At 46.9% G+C, this 16,547-nt stretch overlaps 1 protein-coding gene across 2 annotated transcripts in view; it reads right to left on the bottom strand.

Moving 5' to 3' along the window:
* LOC106586563 (cysteine-rich motor neuron 1 protein-like) overlaps positions 1-16,547 on the bottom strand; it is a 48,542-nt gene that overhangs the window by 28,144 nt on the left and 3,851 nt on the right. The window contains exons 2-4 of one of the 2 annotated variants that reach the window (XM_014174117.3): positions 14,803-14,964; positions 14,412-14,579; positions 2,818-3,060 (exon numbers count right to left, since the gene is read on the bottom strand). In XM_014174117.3, the coding sequence (XP_014029592.2) occupies positions 2,818-3,060; positions 14,412-14,579; positions 14,803-14,964 (573 nt within the window). Of the gene's footprint in view, positions 1-2,817; positions 3,061-14,411; positions 14,583-14,802; positions 14,965-16,547 lie in introns of both variants that reach the window. The other variant, XM_014174031.3, reaches the window with a different exon arrangement.

Here is a 16,547-nt window from a genome sequence, read left to right as displayed (position 1 = left end):
TGATAGTTGGGTACTATTATGTGTTCCATTGCAAAATACTCTAGGAATCCCAAACTTTGTGATTAATGAACCTGATTATAATTTCATATGTTTTGTGGATGGGCTTTAGTGTTTGTGAGTGACCCAACCATTAGCGAACAGTCATTCATTTTGAACCCCACCTGTTCAGCAAAAAATAACAAAACAAAAAACAATTGTTTTGTTGTTGTTGCCTGTTTTGTATGTCATTTTGGCATTAATACATGCCACATATCAGTTTGCAAACAATGTAAAAAAAAATCATTGAGTTAATAAAGCCACATAAAAACCATTTCAGCCTAGCTCAGTGCTTTCTGTGGTGGTGGGGCAGCCAGCGGAAAATACAGAGCATAGGAGTTGGTAATGTTCTCTAGTTGCATCATGATTGGCTCAGTGTTCTGTCACTCATGTGGACACAACGTCACCACAAAATCTACTGGGTAGAGCTCGAAAATGTAAGCCCCTTGGGTGCTGCCATAGATTTACATTAGAAGTGCCCATCCAAGAAGGCTTAAGGTCATTGGCCACAGGTAAAATGACGTCAAATCACGTTATATCTACCATAGCTTTGATTGGACTGATCATGTCAACATCATACTTTCAAAATCTTAGCTAGCAAGCTAGACAAGCAGTCATCATAATGAATCCAGTTGACAATCTACTGGGAAATAATTTTCAAGCCTTGTCATACGAAGAGAAATTATAGATGAAACGTATCGGTGCTCATCGGCCATTGGACATAACCATTACACAACAAGCTGGAAATTGCAAATTAGCTAACTGCAAGCATTGCAAAGCAATCACTAGCCTGCTATTCAGTGGAGAGGGTGTGTGGTCCAAGTCTGGGTTTAAGGGTCTCTTTTCCAAGCTTAAAAGGATAAACATTCACATGCAACACCAAAGGTTGAATACATTGGGCATGCTGTCAATCCAGCATGACTTCTGCCATGTTCAAAACCACTGGGAACTCTGAAAAAAATGAGCTCAGACTGGGAAAATACGTTTTGAACGGTCATCCAACTCGGAATTCCAAGTCGGGATCTCTGGCCTCTTTTTAGAGCTCTGACATGAAGATCATTGACGTCCTGATTCAACCTTGTTTTTCAGAGTTCCCAGTTGTCTTGAAAGGTGAGCCCAAAAATGTATTGTATGCTGCTGCATAAATTATGTAATATGCCAGGGAGATATGTATACTGTAGCTAAAAAATTAATACTAAGTGTATGTTGTGTAGTAAGCTGTTAGTAGGCCATGTGCCTCACTCTAATACTTTGGTTACTTTCCCCCTTACAACTTATAATAATGTACTAACTTGGTGGTGTACATGTAGCCTACAGCCTGTGTTAGAGAAATAATAATAATCCTTGATTATTGTAAAAGCTTTCAGTGTCTGCTTCTATGCCCCCTTTATTTATCCTACGGTTCTGACTTGGTGTACAAGGAGAATACTGTAAGAACAGCCCATGTTCTGAATTCTGTCGTTGTACATTTCAAAACAAATAGTTATATTGACTACGTCTTAGTTCACGCATTAATGTCTTAATCAAAATTACAGATTGCCTCTCATCCGCTCATCATTCCCTTAAGCCATAGTTTGTACATCTCAATTTTCAGTAGAAATCACATCTGTTTAAGCAAGTCAGCCATATCTTTTTAAAAAGGTATTAAATGAGGCTGAATGAACTGTTTCGCTGCCATCAGGCTCCGCTGATAGTCAGGTGTAGTGGTGGTAAGGATTCACTCCATGATGCTGAAAAGAAAGCTCTGCTGTTGGGACAGCTTTATATAGGCCCTAATAGTTTGTGGGAACCGTTTGTCACCGTTATAGTGCAATTAATGTATTTTTTAGTGTTGTGTTGTGAGGTGGCTTTGCCCCACCAATATTTACATGCTAAAATCTTTGTGTGATTTCTAATGTGGACGCAGTCATGCAGAGCTAACTGCCAGTAGGGGAGGCACAAAGGGCATCCAGTCCAGACCCAAAGAGCAGCAGACACTTGTTATCAAAACACTGATCCCCTAGCTTCTGCAGCCGCCATTCAGCCCCTGCCAGCCTGCCTGACTCGACTACACTCCCCCTGGAAGACTGGAGCACATTAAAAGCATTCCCATCAATTAACTGTTGAACCTTTTCCTTTTGGATATGTGACCAAGCAGGAACTCTTTGACACTACACAATTTATTCTGTTGGTAAAACAGCAAATATTTGCTGGGAGCGCAGAGTAAACAGCCAGGTCCACCCTCAGCCACCCTCCTTGCCTCTCTCTGCTCCTCTCCCTCACTGGCTGATTAGCTAGCTTCTGTGAATGTGCTTTTGAGAAGGAGAGTGAACTGGCCGAACTACCTCTCTCTCTCTCTCACACACACACACACACACACACACACACACACACACACACACACACACACACACACACCACACACACACACACACACACACACACACACACACACACACACACACACACACACACACACACACACACACACACACACAGAGGGTGAGAACACCAGTTGCGAGCACGCTTCACACACACAATATGCATAATGAGATCCATTATGTTTAATATGCCTTGTGGCGTTGAGATTATTTGCGGCTACACCCCAGAAAAATCTATTTGGACAACAAATGACCATCTATTTAGTGACTCTCCTTTTCATCACAGAACATTTGGTAAACTGGGACTTTGGGGGAAAAATTGTGTTCTGATTAAAATAATCACATCCGAAAAGGTGTTAAATTTCACACCAGAACCACTTCTCTCATCAAATTCATGGCTTGCTACGGTTATATACATTACCTTTCTGGCACTCGAACATGTCACAGCAGTCTCCTGGCTCGCCGGTGGCCTGACTGAGTGGTACAGTCTTCTGGCCAGAGGGGCACTGGAGCTTGTGGCACGCGCGGAGGTCACAGGTGCACTGGGGGGGCACAGTGGGGCAGCAGCCAGCAGGGGGAATGTAGCTCTTGGTCAGAACCGAGCCCTCAGGACAGGAAGGCACCGGCAGAGCAGGACATGTGGTCGCCGCACACCTCAGCTCCTCTGAAATACACACACGCACACACACACACACACACACACACACACACACACACACACACACACACACACACACACACACACACACACACACACACACACACACACACACACACACACACAGACACAGACTCAGTCACATACAACAACAAGCCTCTGTAAGGCATGCTGTAACACCACCTTCAACCCAGCTCCAGGCTACAACAGTGCCCACACTGTTTGCTAGGTGGCAGGGGAAAAGGGGGGAGAGGAGTGGGGCTCCCTGGCCTGCGTACAGTGTTAGTGGAACAGTGTTGCTCATGTTGCAGTCATCAGATCCCCTTCACTCCGTGACAGCTTTACAGCATCCTGTTAGGACGGAGAGTGAGAGCTATGCTCGTCTCTAGACACGACAAACCTCTCAGCACATCCTGTCTAAGACCTTTCCTGATCCCTGCCTGGCCACCCACTGGATCCAGCTCTCAATTCAAACAGGCTCTCCATCTCACCAGCCATTAATACAAGGCCATGTTTTACTCAGACTTTTTATCCTACCCTGAGCCTTATTTTTGAAATCACACTACACTTAGCATACTAGGAAGCGTTTGTGTATCGATATGCCAGAGCCAACATAATGGTCTTCATACTCTGGTTAGGGAGTGCAGGGGGCACAGGGATGTACTTTGGACACTTTCAGGAAAAGAAAAGTGGAGTGCCCCTCTGTCTCATATTGTAGAAGAACAGTAGCTACCTTACGAAGCTTTGATTACCCAATCCTTAACCACTGCTTATTTTGGTTCAACCGTGTCACTGTTATGCATACAGAGTCGAGGGACTGGGTGCTGCAAACTCATGTCCTGTCCTATACAGTGCCTTCAGAAAGTATTCACACCCCTTGACTTTTTCCAAGTTTTGTTGTGTTACAGCCTGAATTTAAAATGGATTTAATTTAGATTTTGTGTCATTGGCCTACACACAATACCTCATAATGTCAAAATGGAATAATGTTTTTTGAAATTTGTACAAATTAATTCAAAATGAAAAGCTGAAATGTCTCGAGTCAATCAGTATTCAACCCCTTTGTTATGGCAAGCCTAAATAAGTTCAGGAGTAAAAATTATCTTCACAAGTCACATAATAAGTTGCATGAACTCACTCTGTGTGCAATAATAGTGTTTAACATGATTTTTTAATGACTACTTTGCCTCTGTTTCCCACACATACAATTATCTGTAAGGTCCCTCAGTCAAACAGTGAATTTCAAACACAGATTCAACCACAAAGACCAGGGAGGTTTTCCAATACCTTGCAAACAAGGGCACCTATTGGTAGATGGGTAAAAAAAACAATTAATTACACTTTTGATGGTGTATCAATACACCCAGTCACTACAAAGATACATGGGTCCTTCCTAACTCAATTGCCTGAGAGGAAGGAAACAGCTCAGGGATTTCACCATGAGGTCAATGGTGACTTTAAAACAGTTACAGAGTTGAATGGTTGTGATAGGAGGAAACTGATGATGGAGCAACAACATTGTAGTTACTCCACAATACTGACCTAATTGACAGTGAAAAGAAGAAGCCTGTACTGAATTAAAATATTCCAAACAATTCGTCCTGTTTGCAACAAGGCACTAAAGTAATAGTACAAAAAAATGTAATTACATTTTAGTAATGAATACAAAGTGTTATGTTTGGGGAAAATCCAATACAACACATTACTGAGTAAGACTCATATTTTCAAGCACAGTGGTGGCTGCATCATGTTATGGGTATGCTTGTAATCGTTAAGGACTGGGGAGTTTTTCATGATAAAAAAGAAACATAATGAAGCTAAGCACAGGCAAAATCCTAGAGAAAAACCTGGTTCAGTCTGCTTTCCACCAGACACTGGTCGATTAATTCACTTTTCAACAGGACAATAACCTAAAGCAGATGGTTATTTAATCGATTTTGAATTCAGGCTGTAACACAAAAAAATGTGAAATAAGTCAATGGGTATGAATACTCTCTGAAGGCACTCTAATTGTCAATGGCTAAATAATTTCACAGATCTCCTGTTTGTAGGATACCAGGTTGGATCTGTGGCTGTTACGGAGGACTGGGAGAGAGTGTGAGGAAGGGTGGAATAAAGCAGTGTATGATTGATGACAGTGGAGAAAATTGGTAATTACGTTTCTGCTTAATGTCTTCCCTTGGGCCTTTAGGAAAGCAAATGCCATGAAGCTAATAAATAACTAATTGCCTCATAAGAGAGAGAAATGTAATGGCTATGATTGCGTATGAGGAGAATACTTTACAATCTTTGCATGCATTATGGTTTTGGTGGAAAGAGAATGAAATAGAATGAAATTGCGTAACAAGGCTTGGGGTTTGTGGCTCTTTCAGAAGCTAGTTTGTTGATGTCCTTCCCAGACATTTGGCGTTCCCTGGTGCAACACGACTCTAGCAGAGGATGTGTCTCATCCCTGACATTTGAAGGCCTGAAAGAGGATCCCTGAGGCTGTTCCTACCAGATGGGAAACTGAAATGGCAAACAGAGGGACTGGAGCCCAGGTTCTGCTCCACAGACAGACAGTTCAACTCCACATACACCGATGATTGCAGTATTACTTTCAGTAGTCAAACCCTCAAGGGTTGAACACATCGGTGCGACCCAATGCTCACCCGGCATGTTAATCTTCCATCTATGCAATCGTTTGAAGTTTGCCTGACCCGTAAAAGTTAAGTTGTGACTTGAGCAGGAGAGTCATATTTAGGGGGGATATCTGACAGATGAAATTGAGGATGAAGGAAGTGTTGGATTTTTTCTTCCCTGAATAAATAGTGCATGGGCATGAGGTATCTGCACTGTACTGTTTGCTCTAGGAGGAACCTGTGAACAGTGGGGGCAGGCACAAAGCTTGCATTGATCAACTTTGTTACTGAATAGTGTCAGAGAGAAGGGGGGAAATTCCCCTGAATTAGGGCGAGCAATGACCCAGTCAACGGTTTTTGGCCTAATTCCTGCATTTGAGTTAAATAAACTTTAGTTACAGGCTAATTTCAGAGGTTTTATATCTAATAGCAGTAACACAGAGCGTGCTGCTGTCTAACAGAGGGATGTGGCCTTGAATAAAATGTTGTCCAATGTTTGCATTGAATAAGACTTTCTGTGTGCCCCAGTCAAAGAAAACAGATTGCTTACTCACATCTAACAATGGGTGGACTGGAGTACGCTGGGAAAACCAGCTGCCAGACACTCTATTGTCATTCAAATGAATGATATTGTAGCCATTTATGAACATAATAGGCAGACACAAAGCATGGAAACGGTATGGTAAACTCAGTAGAGGATGGATTTCAGCACATTCTGTTTGTGTTCTATCTAGAAGCACCAATGGGGTAATTAGCTAGTCAGTGGTCACAAAAGCAATCTCTGTATTACAATGGTGGCTATTCTCCAGCTTACGCAAACAAAAACACAAAGACCTAATTTGGCATGCTTAATAAATTCAGTCTGTAGAATGGTCAAAACCTTCTCTTGTTGTAGTGGTGAGATAGTATGGAAAACCTAGCAACCCCCTAGGAAAGCCTTAATACACACACAAACACGCACACATGCGCACACACACCCACACGCACCCTGAAGTTGGGCTTGAGGTAGGATTTAGAAATTGGTTTATTACTACAGAATGGGCTATTGTAAACAATGCATATTTTTGGCATCTCCGAGAAGCCCATTCGGGAAAGGAAAACACCTCTATGTAAATGTGCTTTTTTCTACACAGAGCACAAGGAGCACAGTATTCATCTGACTGAAGCAGCGCTGGTAGGCAGAGGAGGCTGTGTTGACAGCCTGAGTTTACTCATGGAACAAGTGCACAATGTGAGTTTTGTTCAATGACTGACTTTGGAAGCAAGTCAGCGGAGAACAAAGCTGTCTTAGTACAGCTGCCCTCTATGGGCCTCTGGTACATCCTCTGGTTTTATACAGTTTGTCCGCAAAGGGACCCATCAGGCTCATCTCTCACGTAAGCTGTGGAGGTCTGGCCGCTTGCCCACTGGCGGTTGAGGCTAAAAATGTCTGTATTGTTCTCTATTTTAAAGAACTAAGTCTGGGAGGTGGTTCAGGGCAAAAGGCACAGGGTCACAGGAGAGGGAAACATAGACGTCTGAACATCACACTCTGGTTAGGGCAGTGTGTCAGGAGAGAGAGCAGCAGCAGCAGCAAGAGAGAGAGCTGCTGCAGCAGCAGCAGCAGCAGCAGCAGCAGCAGCAGCACACACACACACACACACACACACACACACACACACACACACACACACACACACACACACACACACACACACACACACACACACACACACACACACACACACACACACACACACACACACACACACACACACACAGACTTCACAGCTCCTCGCTCTCTCACGCTAAATATTTGAGGATGAAAAACGTGATCCTGGTGTCCCAGGCAGCAGAGCTGCGGGTCGAGTGTTCTCTGCTCAGAGTAGCTCAACACAGCCTTCTTCGTATTGTCAGATGAGATTGGGCCAGGGAGAGTGAAAGAGAGAGGCTGAGCTTTTATCATGCTGAACGGGCTGAACAATGTTGCAGAGAATACTTTTCTATGGACAATTGTCTACTACAGAGCTGGCACAAAATGCATGGGAGTGAAAGGATGGCACAAGTGTGGTCCAAGTTAAATGAAACAGTAACAAATGGGCCATGAGGGAACCTTCAAACAGAGTTAAAGGTCTCTGGATCTGTCTTAGAGGAAACTGAACATAAAACATGAATTGGGCTGTACACATAAAAGTCAGTCCAGGGGAGTACGGGGCTACGCTCTGCAGCTGCCCAGTCAGTCCAGGGGAGTACGGGGCTATGCTCTGCAGCTGCCCAGTCAGTCCAGGGGAGTATGGGGCTACGCTCTGCAGCTGCCCAGTCAGTCTAGAGGAGTACAGGGCTACGCTCTGCAGCTGCCCAGTCAGTCCAGGGGACTATGGGGCTACGCTCTGCAGCTGCCCAGTCAGTCCAGGGGAGTACAGGGCTACGCTCTGCAGCTGCCCAGTCAGTCCAGGGGAGTACGGGGCTACGCTCTGCAGCTGCACAGTCAGTCCAGGGGAGTACAGGGCTACGCTCTGCAGCTGCCCAGTCAGTCCAGGGGAGTACAGGGCTATGCTCTGCAGCTGCCCAGTCAGTCCAGGGGAGTACGGGGCTACGCTCTCCAGTTCGTGGCAGTTGAGGCAGTTGAGTTACATAACATTGTTGGTCATCTGCTCATGTTTTCTCACAGACAACCAGAAAAAGCAGAGGCTGGCGGCCTGGCTAGAGCTGGAGAGCTGGGGCAGGGGCTGGAGGGCAGGAATGGATCTGAGACTGGAGGCAGGGGCTGGGGCTTGGGTTGGGGCAGGGCTTGGGAAAAGTTGTGGTGCCTGGTAAGCAGAGCTATCAGCTGGGTGACTGGGAGCAGTGAGAGGACAACAGGCTGAGACAGCGATCCCACTTCGCCTAGCAGGAAGCTCTTTGTCTGAGCCAACAGATAAACTGTGTTTTGTTTCCCCTCTGAAATCACTGCCAAGAGACAAACACGCACACGTGCGCACGTACGCACGCATGCACGCACACACGCGTGCGCACACACACACACACACACACACACACACACACACACACACACACACACACACACACACACACACACACACACACACACACACACACACACACACACACACACACACACACACACACACACACACACACACACTCTGGGACATGAGCAGGATCGCTGGGCATGACAGAGGCCATAGCCTCTGCAGACGACACACAAACACAGAGACGTCTAGCATCCCTGCCAGCTACTGGCGGTCTGGACTGGCGAGTAATAGTGATGCCACAAAGAGGCTGCAGCCAAGCAGAACTAATGATGCTTTCAGGGGAAGGAGACGGGCGGGAGGGAGTGTGGTACTACTGGTGGGCCAACTCTGTGGTGGCGAGGTCTGTTTGCACCATGGCATCATGGTGGGCATGGCTCCAGTGTCTGACCCACCTCAACTCCACTTCCTCCCTTGTAATGTTCTTTTAAAAGTATACACTTATACTAAAAATTAATACTGCCCCATTTCACCCATATTAACCTTCTGAGGTTAGCCATGAGGACCAGTCACATGTTGGGAGTTTAAAGTACATTGATGTAATATGACATACAATAGCTGTGTAACAACCCACAGGTTTAAATCTGCCTTCTGTTTTCCCAGAGCCGCTCTCCGCAGGGACATTACAACATCAGGTCATATCAGCAACATCAATCAAAGTATTACAGAACAAGCTCCTCTTCTGAAGGCCACATGGGGAAACTCCTTGTGCAAAGCAGCTTAAAGACTTATAATTAATCAAAGCCATAAATGTACACACAGGGCCAGAGAACTAAATACAGGCCCCAGACCATTTCCTGCACTTGACACACATAACTTGTCAAAAGGGCTTCCCCTAGCTGGCTCCCTGGCCTGACCTCTTCCTCCTCTTCCACTAATTTGATCAATCCTCAGAGATTCAGTCTAATACTTCCTTATCAGCAACACAGGGTGCCTGTGTTCATGTCACCACCTAGCACCCAACATGACATTGACCCCTGTTTGAAGTCTAACAACGGGCGTCAGCATACTGACAGTACATATATAGAGATACTTAGCGATACTAAGAGATGGCTGTTGGTGATCAGGCGCTGCAGACGGTGAAGCTGCAAACGAGGTTTGTGCCCCAAGTCTTCGAACAAACAGTAAACAGGAACACAAGCCAGGACAGTCGGCTGGCCTCAGAAGGCTACTCTACTCTCTGAGTCAGAGCGAGCATTAAGAGCCAGTCCCAAACCACTACCATGTGTGAATGTACAAGCCCCAAGCAGAGGCAGAGGATGCTATTTTCAAATGGATGGCTGAAAAAGTGCTTCAAGTACTGGCAACAAGGTCCGCTTTCATCTTCAACAGCATGTGAAGATTGGAATCGCTGTAACTCTCATGCATTGAAAGCACAGCTTACAGAATGTGTAGACATCACAAGCTAAGGGACACATTGACCCAGACCTAAATCACTACTTGATCAGATGTGTAGCTCCATGACCTCTCAGGAGCACTGCACTCAGGGTTACTCATCATAATGGAAGCACTGATGACAGACAGCAAGATCTCCGCCAAGCCAGTCAGACAAAACAAGTTAATTATCACTGCCCTGAACACACACACACACACCCTCCTTAATGCATGGCCGTCTGAAGGGTGTGTGGAGTAGCGACAACACATAAGCTGCAGAAAAATGTTGTTTACTGTTTTCAGTGTTGTGATTTCACGCTGTCGTCCTCTCTTGGCTGCTCTAGACAACTGGAAGTTGAGAAATGCAGCAGACGACTTGTATATTATTCATAGGGGCACAGGAGAGGGCAATGACACTGTCTCTCAGTAATACAGTATGTATACTTTTCCACACTGCTAGAGGGATTTACAGAACAAACAGCTCAGTACAAATATCCAAATACACAGCCAAGGGACTGTAAATGCTCTGTAACAACCATGTTTGTTTGTAGATCTTGTTTGTAGATCATATAACTGAAGCTTACACATTTTGTGGTCCTCTCTAGCTCAGTTGGTAGAGCATGGTTCTTGTAATGCTAGGACGGTGGGTTTGATTCCTGGGACCACTCATATGTAAAACATTTTTTCACGCATGACTGTAAGTCGCTTTGGATAAAAACGTCTGCTAAATGGCACATCATACAATACTCTCAGACCTTACATTATCAGGAATGGTACAAATTTCCCAACTGAACTATCAAAGAAAAAAAGGGATGAAAGCACAAACAAAGCTAAAACAAATGTCTTAGTTGTGGATCGAGTCACTTGTTGTCACGCCCTGACCTGAGAGAGAGGGTGTGTTTCTCTATGTGGTTAGGTCAGGGTGTGGGGTGGGCATTCTATGTGTTATTTTCTATGTTTTGGCTGGGTATGGTTTCCAATCAGAGGCAGGTGTCTATCGTTGTCTCTGATTGGAAGCCATACTTAGGCAGCCTTTTTCCACCTGTGTTTGTGGGATCTTGATTTTGTACTGCTCGTATTTAGCCTGTAAGACGTGACGGTCGTTTGTATTTGTTTATTATTTTGTTTAAGTGTTCCGATTTAAAATAAAGATGAACACTCACCACGCTGCACCTTGGTCTAATCCTTTGGACGATCGTTATAGAAGATCCCACCACCAAAGGACCAAGCAGCGTGGGCCGATGGACTGGACATGGGAGGACATCCTGGATGGCAAAGGATCCTGGACGTGGGAAGAGATCCAGGCCGGAAGGGATCGCCTTCCATGGGAACAGGTGGAAGCAGCGAGGGAGGTACAGCGACGTGATCAACAGGCAAGGCAACAACGGAGGCCCGAGAGGCAGCGCCAAAAAACTGTGTCGCCAGTGCGTACTCACAGCCCGGTGTGCTCGGTGCAAGCTCCTCACCGTTGCCGTGCTAGAGTTGGCCGGCAGCCAGGAAGAAGTGCGCCGGCTCAGCGTATCTGGCCTCCAGTGCGTCTCTACGGCCCAGGTTATCCTGCACCTGCTCTACGCACGGTACACCTCATTCACCAGCACAGCCCAGTTCGTCCTGTACCAATGCTCCGCCCTTGCCGGGCGATAGTCAACATCAAGCCAGGACGGGTTGTGCCAGCCCTAAGCGCCAGACCTCCAGTGCGCCTCCAAGGCCCAGTGTACCCTGTGCCTGCTTCGCGCACTCTCCCTCCAGTGCGCCACCATAGCCCAGTACGTCCTGTGCCTGCTCCTCGCACTCTTCCTCTAGTACGCCTCCATAGCCCAGTACGGGCTAAGCCTCCAGTGATGATCCATGGCCCGGAGCCTGTAGGGATGATCCCTGGCACGAAGCCTCCAGTGATGATCCATGGCCCGGAGCCTGTAGGGATGATCCATGGCACGAAGCCTCCAGTGATGATCCATGACCCGGAGCCTGTAGGGATGATCCTTGGCACGAAGCCTCCAGTGATGATCCATGGCGCGGAACCAGTAGTGATGATCCATGGCACGGAGCCTGCAGTGAAGGTCCCCGGTCCGGAACCTACAGAGACGCTCTCCAGTCCGGAGCCTCCAGCAACGCTCCCCAGTCCGGAGCCTCCAGCGACGCTCCTCAGCCCGGAGCCTCCAGCGACGCTCCTCAGTCCGGAGCCTCCAGCGACGCTCCTCAGCCCGGAGCCTCCAGCGACGCTCCCCAGTCCGGAGCCTCCAGCGACGCTCCTCAGTCCGGAGCCTCCAGCGACGCTCCTCAGTCCGGAGCCTCCAGCGACGCTCCTCAGTCCGGAGCCTCCAGCGACGCTCCTGCAGTCCGGAGCCTCCAGCGACGGTCTGCAGCCCGGAGTCTTCAGCGACGGTCTGCAGCCCGGAGTCTTCAGCGACGGTCTGCAGCCCCGAGTCTTCAGCGACGGTCTGCAGCCCCGAGTCTTCAGCGGCGGCCTGCAGCCCAGAGTCTTCAGCGGCGGCCTGCAGCCCAGAGTCTTCAGCGGCGGTCGGCAGTTCAGAGCCTCCGGCGCTGATCCACGGTCTGGTTCCTCCGGCGACACAGAAGCGGGGGGATCAGCGGGCGGTGTGGGGGCTACGCCCCGAACCAAAGCCGCCGCCAAGTATAGATGCCCACCCGGAACCTCCCTATAGGTTCAGGTTTGCGTCCGGGAGTCCGCACCTTTGGGGGGTAATGTCACGCCCTGACTCGAGAGAGGGGGTTTGTTTCTCTATGTGGTTAGGTCAGGGTGTGGGGTGGGCATTCTATGTGTTATTTTCTATGTTTTGGCCGGGTATGGTTTCCAATCAGAGGCAGGTGTCTATCGTTGTCTCTGATTGGAAGCCATACTTAGGCAGCCTTTTTCCACCTGTGTTTGTGGGATCTTGATTTTGTACTGCTCGTATTTAGCCTGCAAGACGTGACTGTCGTTTGTATTTGTTTATTATTTTGTTTAAGTGTTCCGATTTAAAATAAAGATGAACACTCACCACGCTGCACCTTGGTCTAATCCTTTGGGCGATCGTTACACTTGTCTTGAATTGGGCCTCCTAAACTCAACAAATGTCCTTAGTAAACTGACCTGAGTCTAGCTTTTTGGCACAACATGGCTACGCAGTATTATGAAGCAGATGATGAGATCTTCCCACTAACACAGCAAGAGAGTATCTGGGAGCTCACTCACTGGCACTTTCTCAGTGAGACCAATGTTCTTCATACATACAGAGAGCTGCCATGTTGGTTTTATGCATCTCTCACACAGTTCTGTCAAAGGGGTGAAATAGAACGCACCTCAATAACAATTATCAGTTAGAAGTGCCAGTCAGAGAGGCAGCTACATGGGTATTTACCCTTAGACCCTCTATGAGGCACATTTAAACAAACAGCTCATAATTGTCACTCTGGTTCCTGAGCTCTGTGGAAGTCTATCTTCCTCCTCACTCCGTGCATTAACCCTGGACACAGGCTGAGAATTCAGCCAACACACTATACTGTTACACTTTACAGCCTGAACACTGTGTACGTAGACTTCTATCACCTCATAGGTCCACAGTATATTCTCCTCCTTATAATAGAACCTCTCTCTGCTACTCTGTCTCTCGGTGTTGACATAGTAAGGACTTTGGAATAGACTGACTGATTGTCTACTATACCTCTGTGATTTTTCACAGGTTGTGCTGACTCGCTGTACTGTATGGGTCTAGGTTGAAGAGAAGGTTAAGACAATGTAATCATTCCATGCAGAAGTGTTCGAAAATAAACAAATTCATTGGACCAGTGCCGGACTGGAAGTGAATGTTAGCAGTACAGAAAGTTTGCCATCAAAGTAGAGAATAAACACAACCGTAATGAATTTCAGCTAACTACTCAGCAAACACATATAACTGTTTTACTGTAAATCTATTTATTTAAACGTTTTTCAAATGATCTACAGACACTTTATTACTTGATTTCCCGACCACTGGTCACGTTATCAATGCTAATCATGTATAATCAGCAACAGTGCTGGCACAATTAATGTGCTTATTTTTGAATGCTCAGCATGGAATTATTACTTTGTCTTAAACTGCATTTTTTCAACCTAGACATGAGTCAGGTATGAGTCAGTTAGCACATAACTCAAGGTATATATTAGGGTACATAGGGTACATATGCTTAATAAGCTGAGCTCAACTCAAATAGAGATAGTGTAAAAGACAGGGATTTTGTCGGATAAATAAGGTCAGCTCTTTTTTTTTATCTACATTTTGTGTATCACTGTATCAGCCACTGTTTCAGCCACCTTTGTGCAACATGACTTGGGCAGTTGTTGGTTAGTTTTAGGTTAGTTCTAGGTTACCTGCGGCCTCCTGGCACTGGCTGCGGTTGATGTAGGAGTGATAGTGGCAGCTCTGGGATTCACACACACAGCCCTGTGCTGTCAGGTTGCACCCAGAAAACATGCAGGCTGGGTCGGAGGGTCCCACAAACTTCTCCCTGTGCCTTTCCTGGTGCTCATGTCTACGGCCTTCTAAAAGAAAGAGAAGGGGGGACAGGACATAGTCCGTCATAATGAGTCACTGACAATGGCACCACACAGATTCATGCTGGGGCCACCCTCAGACTGAGCATGTGTGTCATCACTATGACATGTTAGTAGCATTAGTCACAGCGTACAACATCTGGTATGGATTAGCAATGTTCAATGGAATGTATTTTTTGCTCCTGATGGCTAGCTGTGGGAAACTCACCTGTCTTGCTGGCCCTCATGCAGGATTCCATGTCAGGGTAGGAGAAGGAGCCCAGGCAGGAGTGACGGGCGTCACACACACACATGGCCCCGGCCCTGTCACAGCCTGTCTGCAAGGGGCAGCGCTCATCCTCCAACCCAGCCTCTGGATTGTCAGGCAGAACTGTGGAGAGGAGGAGACGAGATATTAGAGGAAAAGAGAGGAGAGGGGAGGGGCTAGAGAGGAGGGGAAAGGAGAGGAAAGGGGGGGTAGGGGAGAAGAGAAGCATCATCAAAGCGATCCAGAGCAGACATCTCTGTTCTGTTCCTGCCATGCATTGCCTTGCTACTGCCATTTACCTTATGTGTTTGTCCCATGCCCAGCCAACCATCCCTACCCCTACCTCTGAGATACTGTAGCTAGCTCCTCCAGGCTGAGCTTAACACAAACAAACACATCTAATGACACATCTAATGACAATGGGGAGTGGAGGATGGAGGGGAGACAGGGGCCGTCTCACCATATCCACCAAACCCCTGGGATCAGAAGACCCACCACGTCAGCTGCCTCTCTGCTCCTCAGGGACCCCACAGGGACCCCACAGGGTGGTCGTGTTCATGCCTGATGCATTGCCTGCGTGCCACAGAGTAAACAGGCTCAAACAGAAAACACCACAATACAGCGCTCCTCTCCCTTCAACGGCTTGTCTTCCAGGCCTCAATCAACAATGTAGAGACTTGATTACTGCTTATCAAAATACTCTGGCTTCTCTCACAGACACATTTAGAAGTATGAGTAGTAGCGTTCCCATCAGAATGTATTACAGGACCTGGGCGAAATAAACTGGTAAAACACTATAGAGTGGCAATCGGTGAGTAAAGGTGTACTTCTTCTTTCCTCTCAGAAGGGGAAGCCTTGCTTTCATACTCTGCTAGGGGCCGGGAGACACTGATGATTCAACATGATGGTATATGAATGGACATCTAGGCTGGCGATAATGAAAATACTTAAGAAAATGTACATTGTTAATTTATTAATACCAAACGAAGGGAAAGCAGGGATGAACTTCTATTATCATACAGCACATTCAGTCATTCCTTTCAGAAGTGGTACTTGAGAAGTGCTCTGTATGTAGCCTATAATGGTCAACTATACAAACCCACATCTCTCTCTGATGTGCTATTTCCAGAGTTGAAAGAGAGAGAGGTGAATCTTGGGTGGCAGACAGTCATGGTCCCTGTGAGTTAAACCAGCCAGGACATTAGGGAGAGTAGAGGGGCAGGCAGGCTTTTCAAACGGAGCTCCCCTGCCACGCAAAAACTCTCCCTCTTATTTCCTGTTACCTTAAAATGATCCCCACCTCCACATTTGTTCCATCTCTGGGCCTTTCTGTGCCTGGGAGGGTATTTTTAAATAGCAGTCATTGAAGGTGGGTGTCTGAGTGTGTCTGTGGGGTGCTAAAGGGGGCCTCCAGGAGTAGGAGGCAGGAGGTAGACAAAGCAAAATGAGAGGTTAGGGGGGGTGAACCTCTAATTACTGTAGTTAATGATTAGGCTGACCCCCCGGCTGTGATATGACCCCACTCAGCTGGCCTGGATCACGGCTGCGTCTCTGGGGAAGTCCTCTCAGCCATGGAGACTGCTTGTCTTGGCATCCAGAGCTGCGATGGGAAAGTTGACCTCTGAGGCCCTTTGGCTGATAGCAAGCTCAAAAGGAAGTCTTTGAAACATTAGATAATGCTGGAGGAAGAGGGAAGTGGACAGGAT

Source organism: Salmo salar, chromosome 01 (genome assembly GCF_965601325.2).
Source record: "Salmo salar chromosome 01, fSalSal1, whole genome shotgun sequence".
Taxonomy (NCBI): Eukaryota; Metazoa; Chordata; class Actinopteri; order Salmoniformes; family Salmonidae; genus Salmo; species Salmo salar.
This window is presented reverse-complemented; position numbering and strand designations above follow the sequence as displayed.